Genomic DNA, 14,525 nt, shown 5'->3' on the forward strand with positions numbered 1-14,525 from the left:
GTTATTTGGAATGTTTCGCATTGTCTGTCACTGACAGAAGAACAGTCTCACCACTGTTTTTCATTCCCTTTTCCTTTCTTTGTTTCCCTTCTCCTCTTGTTCCTCTGCTTCAGCGTTTGAGGTTCCCCTTTTTCTTCTTCCTCTCTGTGCGCTCCTGACAGCCATCCCATGAGTCTGACGCGTAACAGGTGACTGGGTAACACGTAATTCCCAGCCCCAGGTCGACAGGTAGTGTTCACATGTACCTCCCTGGTACAAGCCAAGCCCAGGGAGGGGTGACTGCTTGAGCTGAAACCCTCCCAAATCGCCAATTGGTCCCTCTGTCAGGTGTTCGGGAGTTGTGACCTGAGGTGTGAACAATCACCTAAGGTGGGTGTGCCGCCTTGTGAAGGGGCCCCTGAGTTGGAAGGAGCGCGCCATCAAGTTGCTGTCAATCGTGGGGGATTTTCTCGCAATGAGCCAATCATCTTCACAATCAACATCTATGAAACGTAAATGTACTGAGGCTAATGATTCAAAGACACTTCCAGCTGCACCACATTTCCTTGTGGTCTCATGTACTGAAGGTGGTCAGTCCTTTGCCAAGGTAAATCTGTTTATTATTCAGATAGGTGTTGATGCAATTGCCGGCCCTGTGAAATCCTGCTCTCGTTTATGGGATGGCCCTTTGCTTTTGGAGACTACTTCTGATTCTCAAGCACAACAACTGCTTGTTGCCTCGCTTCTCCATGGCTACCCTGTTTGTGTCAAGGCCCATGGAACTCTGAATTCTTCCCATGGTGTTATTTACACTAGACTGCTCAACGGTCTGACCATGACCAAAATCCAATCTTACCTCTCTGATCATTGTGTCATTGCTGTCCATCAGGTGATGGAAAAGGTTGATTCCTCCTTAGTGCCCACTCGCACTCTTTTTCTCACCTTCGATAAAATGGTGCTTCTGTCCAAGATCAAAGCAGGCTATGAAATTATCACAGTCTTACCATACGTTCGTAACCTGATGCGCTACTACCAGTGTCATCATTTCAACCACACTAGAGCATCGTATCAACACCCAGCCAAATGTGTAATCAGTGGTGGGGATGTGCATGAGGGCGACTGTCTGCCTCCTCTTCCTCTTAGGATTGTCTCATGTATCTTGTTGAATGGGCTGTCCAGGAGATCCGGGTAAAGGAAAAGTTGTCTTACCCAGTCTCTCACAAGTTATTGGCTAGTCACAAACCCTGCATTCTCACATTTGGCACTTATAGTTCTGCTCTTGTTACCAATTGCTCCATGAAGGACATGGCCATGCAGACATGTGACCTCAAGTTCATCTCTGAGATTGTGAAATCACCCAGTGTTAAGGTAGCATCGCCGTCCCTTCGTCCAGCTGTGCAACAAGCCATCAAACTCTTGCCTTAAGGGGCGAAGCCTCCAGCTACACAACCGGTAGGCTGAAAAGGACAGGAGGATACTCCCGTGAAGACTTCCTACATTCTTCCTGCCAAACAACACTTGAGTCTTCCTCTAGTAACCAGAAAGGTTCGAAGAAGTCCAACAAAAGCAAACAGTCATCTCCTTCGCTGACTCAGATCCTCTGGACAGTGTTGCCACATGATACCTTAGCGCAGCCAGCCTCCGTGTCGCCGGTGCGCACCACCAACCGTTCTTCTGTGTTCGACTCCACAGACTGACAGAACAGCTTTTGTGGACTTCATGGAGCAGGATCCTCCTCCTTCTGTGCCCTGTAGCAGCGAGTCTTCGCAGGCTGTCACTCAGCAGCTGCCGAGGTGACACCTCCGTCATTTCCTCCCCATCATGACTCTCCTCCAAAGAGGTCCCACAAAGAGGATTTATGCCTACTTTTAGCTCACAGTGTCCCCATATACTCTGCCTTCATGAAACAAAATTGCGTCCTCAGGACCGCTTTGAACTGTCACATTTCTTCCCAGTTGGTTTTACCTTCCCCCTGAAGTCGGGATTCCATCTCATGGGGGTGCCATGCTGCTCATACAGATGACGTTCATAGTCAGTCCATCTCTCTGACTACCCATCTTCAAGCTGTTACAATTCGCCTTTTCCATCCTCACCTGACTTTTTCCCTCTCTACCATTTATGTCCCTCCGTCATTCGATGTCACCAGGGCTGATTTCCTTCTGCTGATTGGGCAGCTACCCCCCACCTCCCATTTCTGCTACTCAGTGACTTTAATGCGCATCATCTGCATTGGGGTACTCCCAGAACCTGTCAAGAGAGGTGCCCTCTTGGCTGACCTTCTTAATCAGCTTAAGCTCTTCTGCCTTAACACTGGAGCACCCACGTTCCTTTCCAACACCTCACACATCTATTCTCATTTGGCCCTATCCTTCTGCACTGCCCAGCTTGCCCATTGTCTTGAGTGGTCCGCTCTTTGACACCTACTCATGCGACTATTTCCTGTGTGCTATCCATTAGCTGACTCCTACCCCACCTGCATGCACACCCAAATGGCAGCTTGCTAAGGCTGACTTGCGGATTTATTCCTTGCTGACAACCTTTGAAGAACAAGATTTCCCCAGTTGCTATGACCAGATGGAATATCTCACAAGCATTATCCTTACTGCTGCAGAACGTTCCATTCCTCACTGCCTCTTTACCACTCTGTTTCCAGTCCCTTGGTGGTCTGAGGCATGCTGTGATGCAATTCGCGTGTGGAGACGTTCTCTGTCCATTTTTAACTGCTACTCTACAGTGGCAAACTGAATTAATTATAAACAGGTGCATGCAAAGTATCGTCGCATTCTTCGGGATAGCAAAAAAGCTAGCTCGATTTCATTCACTAGTTCTTTTAACAGTTCCCCGCCTTCCTCTGTTGTGTGCGCCAACCACCGACAGCTCTCTGGGACCAAGATCAATTTGCTGAATTCCAGATTGACAGTACCAGACAATGTCATCGTGGACTCTGTTGCTATCTCCAACACCTTAGGCTGCCATTTTGCAGAAATATCGAGCTCTTCCCTCTGTCACCCTGCCTTCCTCCATCAGAAACGAGTGGAGGAGGCTCGGGCAATACCCTTCTCTTCTCAGAATCGTGAGTGCTACAATGCTGCCTTTACTATGGGGGAGCTAGGTTATTCTCTCGGTTCATCCTGGTCCTCTGTCCCAGGGACAGACAATGTCCACATTTAGATGTTGCAGCACCTTTCTCTTGTGGGCAAGCACTTTCAGTTTAATACGCACAACCACATCTTGCAGAGGGCAAATTTTCCGGATGTTGGCATGAAGCCACCGTCATACCCATACCTAAGCCTGGTAAGGACAAAAACCTTCCTTCTAGGAACCGCCCCATCTCTCTCACCAGCTGTGTTTGCAAGGTGATGGAATGTATGATTCTTGCCCGGCTGGTATGGTGGCTAGAGTCTCGCAATTTACTAACAACTGCATAGTGTGGATTTTGAGCACTCTGTTCTACAGTTGACCATCCTGTTACTTTGTCCACCCATGTCGTGAATGGTTTTCTGCGGAAATCGCAGACGGTGGCCGTGTTTTTTGATTCGAAGAAGGCATACGACACCTGCTGGAGAACTGATATTCTCTGTACTCTTCACACATGGTGCTTCTGTGGCTGCCTGCCCTGTTTCCTTCAGCAATTTTTAAAAGACCTTTCGAACACCTTTATCCAGGAAGCCGGTGTGGCTCAGGGTCCCATCCTGAGCGTTGTACTCTTCACTATCGCCGTTAACCTTATAATGGCCTGTTTCCTGCTGGTCATCTCCAGCTCCCTTTTTGTTGATGATTTTGCCATCTGTTACAGTTCTCCATGGATGTGTCTCACTGAGTGGTGTCTTCAGTGATGTCTCAATTGTCTTTACTCCTGGAGCATTGACAATGGCTTTCATTTTCCCACTGACAAAACTGTCTGTATGAATTTCTGGCGACGCAGTTGGTTTCTCTCACGATCTTTACATCTTGGGCCTGTTGCTCTTCCATTCGTTGAAACTACGAAATTCCTGGGGCTCATGCTCGATAAGAAACTACCTAGGTCCTCCCATGTGTCTTACTTGGCAGCCTGGTGTACATGTCCCTCGATGTCCTCAATGGTACTTCCTGGGGTGCAGTCCGAACCACCCTTCTCTGTTTTTACCAGTCCCTTGTCCATTCGTAATTAGACTATGGGTGCTTTATTTGTTTGCCTGCACGTTTGTTCCTCTTACACCGTCTCAACACTATCCACCATCGTGGCATCCATTTGGCCACTGGCACCTTTTACACTAGACCATTTGAGAGTCTGTATGCTGAAGCTGCTGTCCTATTGCCATGACTTTCACCTCAACAGGTATGCATGCTGTTTGTTTGCCATGCGTGGCCACCCATCCTATACCTCCTCCTTTGATGATTCCTTTGATCACCAGTATGGGGCGCATCCCTCTTCTCTGTTACCTCCTGCAGTCTGCTTTCAGCACTTGCTTTGGCAGCTTAACTTCACACTACCTGCAACTTTCCTGGTGGATGTGAACCCTTCACCACCTTGGCTTTGTGAAGTGGCCCGTGTTAACCTTAGCCTTCACTTCCTAATGACACTACTCCAGCCTCGCTCTATCACCTTCAGTTTCACGACCTTTCCATGGAATTTTGCAATAGTACCTTTATGTACACTGATGGCTCTCGTGCTGACCGTGGCGTCGGGTGTGCCTTCGTCATTGGTGCCCACATCTTTCGGTATCAGCTTCCGGCACACTGCTCAGTATTTACAGCCGAGCTCTTCGCCCTATATCAGGCCACGGAGTACATCCGGAGACACCGACTTTTCAATTGAATTTTCTGCTCAGACTCTCTCAGCACTCTTCAAAGTCTATGCGCGCTGTACACTGTCCATCCCTTAGTGCAACGGGTCCAGGAAAACAGTCACTTACTTACTCTTGGTGGAGCCACTGTGCAGTTTATGTGGGCTCCTGCTCATGTTGGTCTGCCAGGAAACGAGGCTGCTGACACGCTGCTGCCCATGCTGCAGTCCTCGTACTTCTTTCCACTAGTTCCTATATTCCCTCCAATGATCTCTGTGTTGCCATCTGTCAGGAGGTGGTGTCCCATTGGCATCGCCATTGGTCCTCCCTTCATTGGAATAAGCTCCAGATTATTAACCTCTCCCAGCGCCTTGGATGACCTCCTCTCGGACCTTCCGCTGAGAGGAGGTCATTTTAACTAGGTTTTGTATTGGGCACTGCCTTTTTAGTCATTGTCATTTGATACGTAAAAACCCCCCACCACTTTGTACACATTGCGCCCAAGTTTTAACTGTCTGCTGCCACTTCCTGACGGAATGCCCATTTTTTAACTGTTTATGTTCCCGCTTTGGTTTGCTGCCTGAGTTATCGACCGTTCTAGTAAATGATGCGTGGGCTGTCGACCACGTTTTACTTTTTATCCATCAAAGCAATATGGCAAAGGCCATTTAATTTATCCTCCATTTGTGTGTGGTGTCTTTTGTAGCCCTTTTTCAGTGTCCCGGTTTTTAGCTGTCTTCTCGTATGTCAGTTGGGATTGACATAGAATTGTTTTTTAACTGCTCTCTGTCTTCATGTTGTATAGTTTTGACTTGGGCGCATATGACCCCAGTTGTTTTTGTGCCCTAAAACAAAACAAACAATTATATAGTCTACCAGAAATTTTGTCAGTGTTTGAAAAAGATGTCATCAACTCAAAGCCTATTGATCAATCAACATATTTCCATGAAAGATTATCATAGTCTCTTACTTAAGTAAAGTGGATTGGAATCATAATATTGTATGTTTAAAATTCTGCCGTAAGTTGAGATGAATTTAATTAATGGCGTAAGCTGTAAAATTTCATCTGTGGTTCACATTTGAGAGCCTGTTGCTGTGCTTATATGTTACAGTGTAACGTGGAGGTTAGGATACAGTGCAGCATTGCAACGATAGAAGAATATGAGGTGAAGGTGAGCACTGTATTCAAAGGAATTGATTCTGCAGTACTAGATGGCATTAGAAGGTACCTAACAGCTGCCAGGTTGTCAGAATATGTAATACCTGAAGGCTTGGGTGAGGTAAGCTTAATATCAAAGCTGTAAATTTTTGATCTCTAGTAGTGATCTCCTTGGTGTCAGTCAAAATATACAATGACACTTGACTCTTATTTTTCTTCTTGGCATTTTCACTTGTTCTTATGTTTGGTTTGTCTGTGTGTTTGTGTGTTGGGAGGGGGGTTCAAATAAAATCTCATCTCCTGTCAAAGACTGTAACATATTAAGCCTTTCACTGCCCCAAAGATGTTAGCTGTCTATGGTGCCTTAAGTATTAACTCTGCACTGAACACTCCAGCAAGACTTTGACATGTTAACACAACTGGCCAATGATCTCTTGCTCACCCAGTTGTCACTGAATATTGGATACCTTCCACATATTGTCACAATCATTTCGCGTATTACGTAATTTATGTGGTTACTGAACACTTTGGCGGAGTACAGCTGTAGGCTGGAATACACTGTGTTGAGTTACTGTGTTTGGTCCATGGCTTGTTTTTCATTATCAGTGTTGGGAAATATGAAATGAAAGCAAGTGTGAAATAAGTGAACGATTGGGTCATAGGGATACAGGAACACTCCATTTTGCAGTAAAGGCAATCAGCACACTCAATAATTGGTCAGTAAAAAGGGTTAGGTGAAGGTACCGGAGGTAACATACTTCAGTTTGGTAAAAGACTGTGAGTGCATAAAACAGTTTTGCTAGTTTAATATAACAGTTATGAATTTAGAAGAAGTTGTTCCATACTTAGGAAAACACGAATGACCCAGGTTCAATTCCTGGTACTGCCAGGACTTTTCCTTGATGGGTGCACTGAGCCACATAGTAACAGGCAGAAGGGCTACTTGAATGAGAAGTCAGGGAAATTGACAGTGGCTGAGAGAGCAGTGTGCTAACCCTATTTCCCTGTGTACCACATCTGAATGACACAATTCGCATAGGATGACAGTGTCACCAGTTGGTACTAAATGACCCATCAGGACCACAATGCAGAACCTTTTTTATATCCTCAAAACATGCTTTGGGGCAGATGTTGACTCTGACAATGATTTATTGTTTGTTAATTGCAGATTAAAATGGAAGAAATTGCAGAAAGGTAGGAAGTTAAGGAGAGAACCTGGATAAAGTGAAAGAACCAGAGATTGTTGGATCTTTCAAATGGTTCATTAAGCAACAATTGACTGAAACAGGAAATTAATACAACAGAAGTAGAATGAGTTGCTTTGAGAGAAGAAATAGTAAGCAGTAGAGGATCAGATAGGCAAAAAGACAAGGCCCAGCAGAAATCATTCAGTAACACATGAGATATCAAATTTAATTGACGAAGGAGACAATAGAAAAATGGAACAAATAAAATGGGCAAAAGGGAATACAGACGTCTGAAAATGAGATACGCAGGAAGTGCAAAATGGCAAATCAGAAATTGCTAGTGGAGAAATGCAAAATTTAGAAGTGTGAATTGCTATGGGAAAGATGGAAGCCATTCACAGGAAACTTTTGGAGGAAAGAGGATCAACTGTATGAATATTAAGAGTGCAGTTGCCAAGCCAATACTAAGCTAAGAAGGAAAGGCTCGAAGGTGGAAGGAATATATAGGTCGACTATGCAAGGGAAACGAACTATAAGGCAATATTAGAGAAGGGAAAGATGAGACAGGATAACACAAGAATAACTTGATAGAATGCTAAAGAAGTAAGTTGAAACAAGACCTATGCAATACATGCTATTCCTTCTGAATTATTGGGATCCTTGGGAGAGCCAACCGTGAGAAAACTGTTCCACCAAGTATGCAAGATTTATGAGGCAGATGAAATCGCTTCATGCTTACAGAAGAATGTAATAATTAAACAGTGGAACATCTGGCCTTTGTGTCCAGAGATGACATTGCAGTGTGTGTGTGTGTGTGTGTGTGTGTGTGTGTGTGTGTGTGGACGCGCACGCGTTTGTTTGTTAGTTTTTCTAAACCCGAAGCAAGACGTAGTGCGATAGCTTAGTCTACTTTCAAATGTGCTTTTCAGTCACTCAATGCATCCTGTATGTGATGAGTAGCAGTTTACCCTAATTTGTGTATAATGTAATAATTCCAGTTGTTAAGATGGCAGGTGCTGACAGCAGTGAATATTACAGAACCATCAGTTTAATAAGCTATAGTTTTCAAATACTAATAGAAATTATTTAGAAAAGAATAGAAAAGCAGGTAGAAGTTAGGCCTAAGGATAGATCAGTTTGGGTTCTGGAGAAATGTAAGAACATGAGACACATGTTTTTTGGCATTTGTAGATTTAGAGAAAGCTTTTAACACTATTGACAGGAACTATGTTCTTTGAAATTCTAAAGGTAATAGGGACAAAATACAGGGAGTGGTAGGTTACTTACAACTTGTGCAAAATTACAGACTGGAGTTAACGAGAGTTGGATACGAAACGGAAGCAGTAGTTGAGAAGGAAGTCTGTACATTGAGGAAGGAGGATATAAAACCAAAAATTGGAAATGAGATGCAAAAGGTAGTAGATAAGTTTTGTTATGTGCTCAACAAAATAAGTGATAGTCGAAGTATGGAGAATATGAAATACGAACTGGCAATAGCAAGAAAAGTGTTTCTAAAGAGAGGTTTGTCAACACTAAATACAAATTCTAGGAATTCTTTCATGAAGATATGTATTTATCTGGAGCATAGTCCTGTATGGAAGTGAAATGTGGACAGTAAACAGTACAGACAAGATGAGAATAGAAATTTTGAAATTTGATGCTACAGGAGAAATCTGAAAATTAAATGTGTGTGTATCAGATGGCTAATGAGTAGATGCTGAATTGTATAGGTGAAGAAAGAAATTTATGGCACAACTTGACTAAAATAAGGGACCACTTGATGGGAAACATCTTGATGCATCAAGGAACCATCAGTTCATTAATATAGGTGTTGTGGCAGCACCCCCCAGAGCAGACTTCACAACCAGTGATGAGGCGGGTAAGCTACCTGCCTGTGTAATCCCACTGCTGAGACCAGAATATTGCTGATACGGCATGGTGCAAAGACTCAGTCTGCCGCAGTAGGGAGCTAACTACCTCATGGTGTGGCCTGGTGCTGTACTGCCTTGGTCAGTGCATGATGAAAGGTGGGACCCATAACAAAGCTCATCAAATCAGCCCTCGCCAGGCAATGGTTTAATGTGGGCCAGGCAATTGCACCTGCATCTAGCAGCATCATCCGCTAGCTACTGGTCTACAGGCTGCTGTTGCTAGGTCTGATTATTCAGAGTCTCAAGAGGAGGCCACCTCCAGGGTGACTTCATCCAGTCCCTGGGTGTCTCCAAGGGATTGTGGATTGCAGCATTTACTCCAGCACATCTTGCGCCTGACCCACTGTCACACCTTCTGACTGTCTGTGTCACTCACCTTCTGGTGCCACAGAAATACTTACTGTCACACTGGCATCTGCAAGGCTACTGGTGCTAATAGTTCCCTGAGACTGCTTGCCAGGCCAGTGACTACATTCCATTGCAGCCACATAGGCTGCCTTATGCTTTATTGAGACAGATGCTATTGCTGGGGTCTACACATACCTTCGAGTCTTCGTCGTAACTACCGTTTGAGCATCTTGCTAAATAAATAATCTGTTTTTCCATTTGAGATCTACTGATTCCAAGAGCGCCAAGGTGCTGATGTTACACAACACATCATCCTACAAACACAGTTTAAGTAATGGCCATTCTGACAAATAATTGGGGTTCATATCACCCAGCCCTGTTATAGAGTGAAGTTGTGTCTCTCTCTCTCTCTCTCTCTCTCTCTCTCTCTCTCTCTCTCTCTCTCTCTCTCTCTCTCGCGCGCGCTTTCTCTCTCATTGTCACAATAACTGTTGTAAGATTGACACTAAAATATGTATACCATACTGAAAATCAATGTTAAATATATCATACTGAAAATCGGTGTTAAATAAAGTAGGGTGATAATTGTTATTATGCACCATATTCCTTGTTGATGAATGAATAGTTCATAACTTATTGTTGAAGTGTCTCAGCTAAGGTACTTTAATATTATTCTTTAGAGTTCATTTGTTATCCAACAGGTAATACAAAGAGACTTTGTGCAGCTGAGACAAGAACACCCAGAAGTTTCTGCTGAAGATTTACATCTCATGCTTGTCCTAGCAAGGTAAGATTTGCATACATTTCAGTTTTTAAATTTGTATATGAAATATTAAATTATTGGGCTAAACTTGTCAGACAGAGCTGGGGAGCACAGTTAAGTAGTGTTTCACCTCTCCTTTAGAAACCATGTGTGAGGTTGGCAGTACCAGAAATGACAGTAGTAGTGTGAGAGGAATCTACTTGAGGAGTTGAGCCAATACCATAACTATATAAAAAGCAAAGATGTATTTCCTCTAAATGAAATCTGATAGAAAAGAATTTAAGCACTCCACAAAATAAGGACAAAACTGCAGAATTATAATGGGACGGTATGGCTGGCCACACATACCAAGCGTTAGACAGTAACTATAATTACTAATGTATTATTTAAGTAATTATAATTAAGTAGAAACAAATATTTTTGCTTTTGGATCTGTGAACTTCTTGGAGGAAAAAGAATATTACGATTGAGGTTTGCAGTCATGTTCCCTGTAGCAACAGATGAAAAAGAATTACAGGGTATAGTGGATGACATTGAAGCTAAATATATGTTTATGGACTGAAAACCAGTAAAGAGGGAATAAAGTAATAACAGGAGCACGAAATATAGAGGATAAAGATAATACCAAATGGAGAAATATTAGAATGTGCAAAGCTTGAAATGTTTAGGAAACAGGCTACAAAGTGACTCTAGGAGCACCACAGAAAGTAAAACCAGGATAGCAATGGTAAAAGAAGCCCCCCCCCCCCTTTTTTTTTTTTTTAGAGAAAGGGAGGATTTTCTGCAGCAGTGAGATATGAGGAAAAGACTAGTAAAATGTTTTGTGTGAAATGTAGTGAATGATACAGAAACATGGAAATCAGGAAGAAAGATAGAGCAAGGTAGATGAGATGTAAAACATGGATAATAAGGAAGAAATATAGAGCAAGGTAGATGAGATGTGTATTTGGACATGGTGGAGGACAGAAAGACTAAGATGGATGGCTACAGTGCAAAATGAAGCAGTACTGAGAAGAGTGGGAGAGGGGGGGGGGGGGTGTAGAAGGGTAAAACAGGCAAGGGAGGAAGATACTTCAGCTCCTGGATGGTGTGATGGACAGTTGCACACATAGCAACATTAAGAAAAAAGCAATGGATCACAGGAAATGGAGACACACAAAGGACCTGCAAACTTTGTAGAAAATATGATGGTACTCTTGCTTATGATGATGATGATGATGATGATGATGATTAGCAGTGCTTGTGGAGTTCTAGTTTTTGAGGGTAAGTACTGGATGACCATTATATCTCTCTATATACTGGCTGACAAAGTGAATTACAGAGAAGGGGAGGAAGAAACGAAATTAAACTTCAAAGGATGAGATGATGTTAAGTGATTACAGAATCAAGTCAAATTTAATAAAGAACTTGACAGAATGAGTGCACTACCAGTATGACATTGCACCCTCTCTGGCATGGATACTTGCACTGACTTGGCTGGGAAGGGTGTCAATAAAGCCATTGTACCCTCTCCTGAGGCAAACTATCCCACAGCTGTTGTAACTGGTCCTTGATACCCTGCATATCAACTTGATACCATGCATATCAGCACTAGGACAGTTGGTGTCTGAACTGGACCCACTCTTGTTTTGTTGGGGACAGATCTAGGGATCTTGCTGGCCATGGGAGTACCTCAGCATCAGACAGAGAGTCATACACACACTTGCCATTTATTGACGAGCATTATCCTGTCGGAAAAAGGACACCACAGTACTCTCATATGAGAGTTAACACATGAAGGTGCAGGATGTACAAGGCATACCGTTGTGCTGTCAGAGTTCCCCTAATCACTATCAGCCATGTCTTGGTGTCAAACCCGATGGCTCTCGACACCACAATATCAGGAGTAACACCACTGCGTCTCTTTCAAACACTGGAAGAATGGGACTTCTCACAAGCTCTCTACCATAATCATTGATTATGGTCAGCTGGGGTAGTGCAGAACCACGATTCATCACTGAACACAATGCGACGCCATTCGTGAGCAGTCCCCTCTTCCTAATCTTGGCACCACTCCAAATGCAGCCATTTGTGTTATGTTAATGGAAATCTATATATGGGACATCAATTCCCTATTCCAGCTGCTTGTAGCCTCCTATAGTCTCTAGAGAGTGAATTGCCTACCCATACGAAAATGATGAGGGTACCTGAATAGTAGCACTTTATACCAGTATGTTGGATCACAAATAAGGAAAAATAGAACAGTTTGTTATTATTGTGTACATTTATTTTCAGATGACAGATATCATGTTACTGTACTCAGCATTTAATGTAATTAATGAATTGTACATGACTGAGTTGAGTATGATGCATCAGAATGTGGAAAGACTAAAAAGCAAAATTAGTAACTTCTTCTCTGAGCTATGTGTAAGTACAGGTATCTGTATGATAAACATAGAGAACTATAAACTAGCAGCCTATTTCTGTAAGGAAAAATGTGAGAAAAGGAGGATTTGTCATATGTATATAAACATACATAATTTATCTGATCGCAACAAAGTAGTAGAGTAATCTGAAAAGATAACATAAAGTTTGAAGACATATCAGCAGGAAACTAACTGGAGTGATGTGTATAATGTGAAGGGTGCCAGTTATAAATGCAATGTGGATTTCTGTCAACCTTTAACAGGTCTTTTCCCAAGAAAATGATGAAGTATGGCACTAATGGGACATAAAAAGACAGGCATTACACAAGTAATCAAAACACTTATTCAGGGAAAAGGAAATTACGTGAAATGGTTTGGAGAAACAGAGTAGTAGTACTGTTTTCATATTCCAAGAACTGTTGTGGACCTTTACAGAGCATGATTAAAAAATCAAAAGATCTTTGCATAATGACTGAAATTAATATTTCAGATACTATGATACAGTTAACTTGATAGGGTAGTAGATAAAAGAAAAATTGGAAAATGAGGTAAGGAATGTGAGGAATTTAATTATTAAAGAAAGCAGTCAAATAATAAAGATATCTGTCAGATAGCCAAACTGTGAAAGAAAATCTGGAACTGGTGAATGAATAGCTCTGTTTTAGACTTTCACACAAAATTATTCATTTGTTGTTGAGGATTCATGCCAGATTTTAATTGAGAGAACATTCAAGTCACTGTGCATTGCACTGTGATTTGTTTTGTGGAAAATTAACAAAAAAGTGCAATAGAATGTGCATTAGAAGTGACAGTTTAAGACTTGACACAGTAGCTGTTCATGTTTTTATGACCAAACTGATGAAATTCTTGAAACAGATGAGAATTGAATTACAGAAAATTTTGTACTAATTTTAAAAACTTCCTCACAGAAAAATTAAGCTGTACTGAAGAAAGAATCTACTGTGCAGAACACCAGCATTGCACAGTCTGTTTCTTTAAGCCATTAATTGTTTGAAAGTAGTAAAATGTTTTATCACAATTCACAAAAATGTGCATGAACATATTTTGAATAATTTAGGGCATATTTGATAATGTACCAAAAGAAATTAAGGCATTGTGTGAATTACCTTTTGTACGAATATTAAATGATCTGCATGAGAGATTCCAAAATTGCTTAAATTTGAAGGAAAAATGTTCTGGAACAAATAGAAGCAAACATATCAAACTTCTAATGGAAATTACTTTAGGAAATAGTTCTACGTGAATGTTGAATGTATTTTGTTACAACATTGAAAGCCCTAGGTGCAGTAAGTACTTGGTCAGAACTCAGGAATGTACCTTGACCATCACAATTACAGGAGAAATAAATATGCAGTGGTTAACCAGAAATGCAAAAGTGACAGTTTACATGACACTTTAAGAGTGTGCGCACGTGTGTGTGTGTGTGTGTGTGTGTGTGTGTGTGTGTGTGTGTGTGTTTCACAGGTAGGACATTCGTTCTCTACATTGCAAATGATGAATGCAACACAGTTTTAAAGTTTAGACTGTGAAAATTTCATTTGTTCTGTATCTCTTGCAGGTTGGTTTCTCTAAGCTGTGGCCAAAAAATGCTGACAAGGCAAGCATGGGAGAAGGCTGTGGATATGGAAAAGCAACGCAAGGAAAGGCTTATCCCTGTACGGAGGAGGTGACATGCATCAAACCACATGCCACAGTGTCGTAAAATTTTTACTTGTAATTTTTTGTAAGAAAATATAATATACGCCTTTTGACAAGTGTTTCATTCTGACGCGTTTAATGACACAATGCTTTTTCTTAAACGATATCAGTGAAATATCACCTTATTGAATTACATATGTGATTAAAATCAACCAATAAGTTTCCAACTGGCGTCATACCTGCAAACCTATTTTGGCACAGATTCAAGTGGAACAGAAGGAAAGAATAAGCCTCATTAAACAAGAAAGAAAATTTTGTATTAAATGAT

General features: G+C 42.0%; 1 protein-coding gene across 2 annotated transcripts in view; it reads left to right on the forward strand.

Annotated features, from left to right (window-relative positions):
- LOC124787935 (mini-chromosome maintenance complex-binding protein) overlaps nt 1–14,308 on the forward strand; it is a 74,799-nt gene extending 60,491 nt beyond the window's left edge. For both annotated transcript variants that reach the window (XM_047254925.1, XM_047254926.1), the window contains exons 11-13: nt 5,858–6,025; nt 10,072–10,157; nt 14,118–14,308. In XM_047254925.1, coding sequence (XP_047110881.1) covers nt 5,858–6,025; nt 10,072–10,157; nt 14,118–14,229 — 366 coding nt within the window. In that variant the 3' untranslated portion in view covers nt 14,230–14,308. The remainder of the gene's footprint in view (nt 1–5,857; nt 6,026–10,071; nt 10,158–14,117) is intronic.
- Nucleotides 14,309–14,525: the final 217 nt, after the last annotated feature.

This window comes from Schistocerca piceifrons, chromosome 3, assembly GCF_021461385.2.
Source record: "Schistocerca piceifrons isolate TAMUIC-IGC-003096 chromosome 3, iqSchPice1.1, whole genome shotgun sequence".
Lineage (NCBI taxonomy): Eukaryota > Metazoa > Arthropoda > Insecta > Orthoptera > Acrididae > Schistocerca > Schistocerca piceifrons.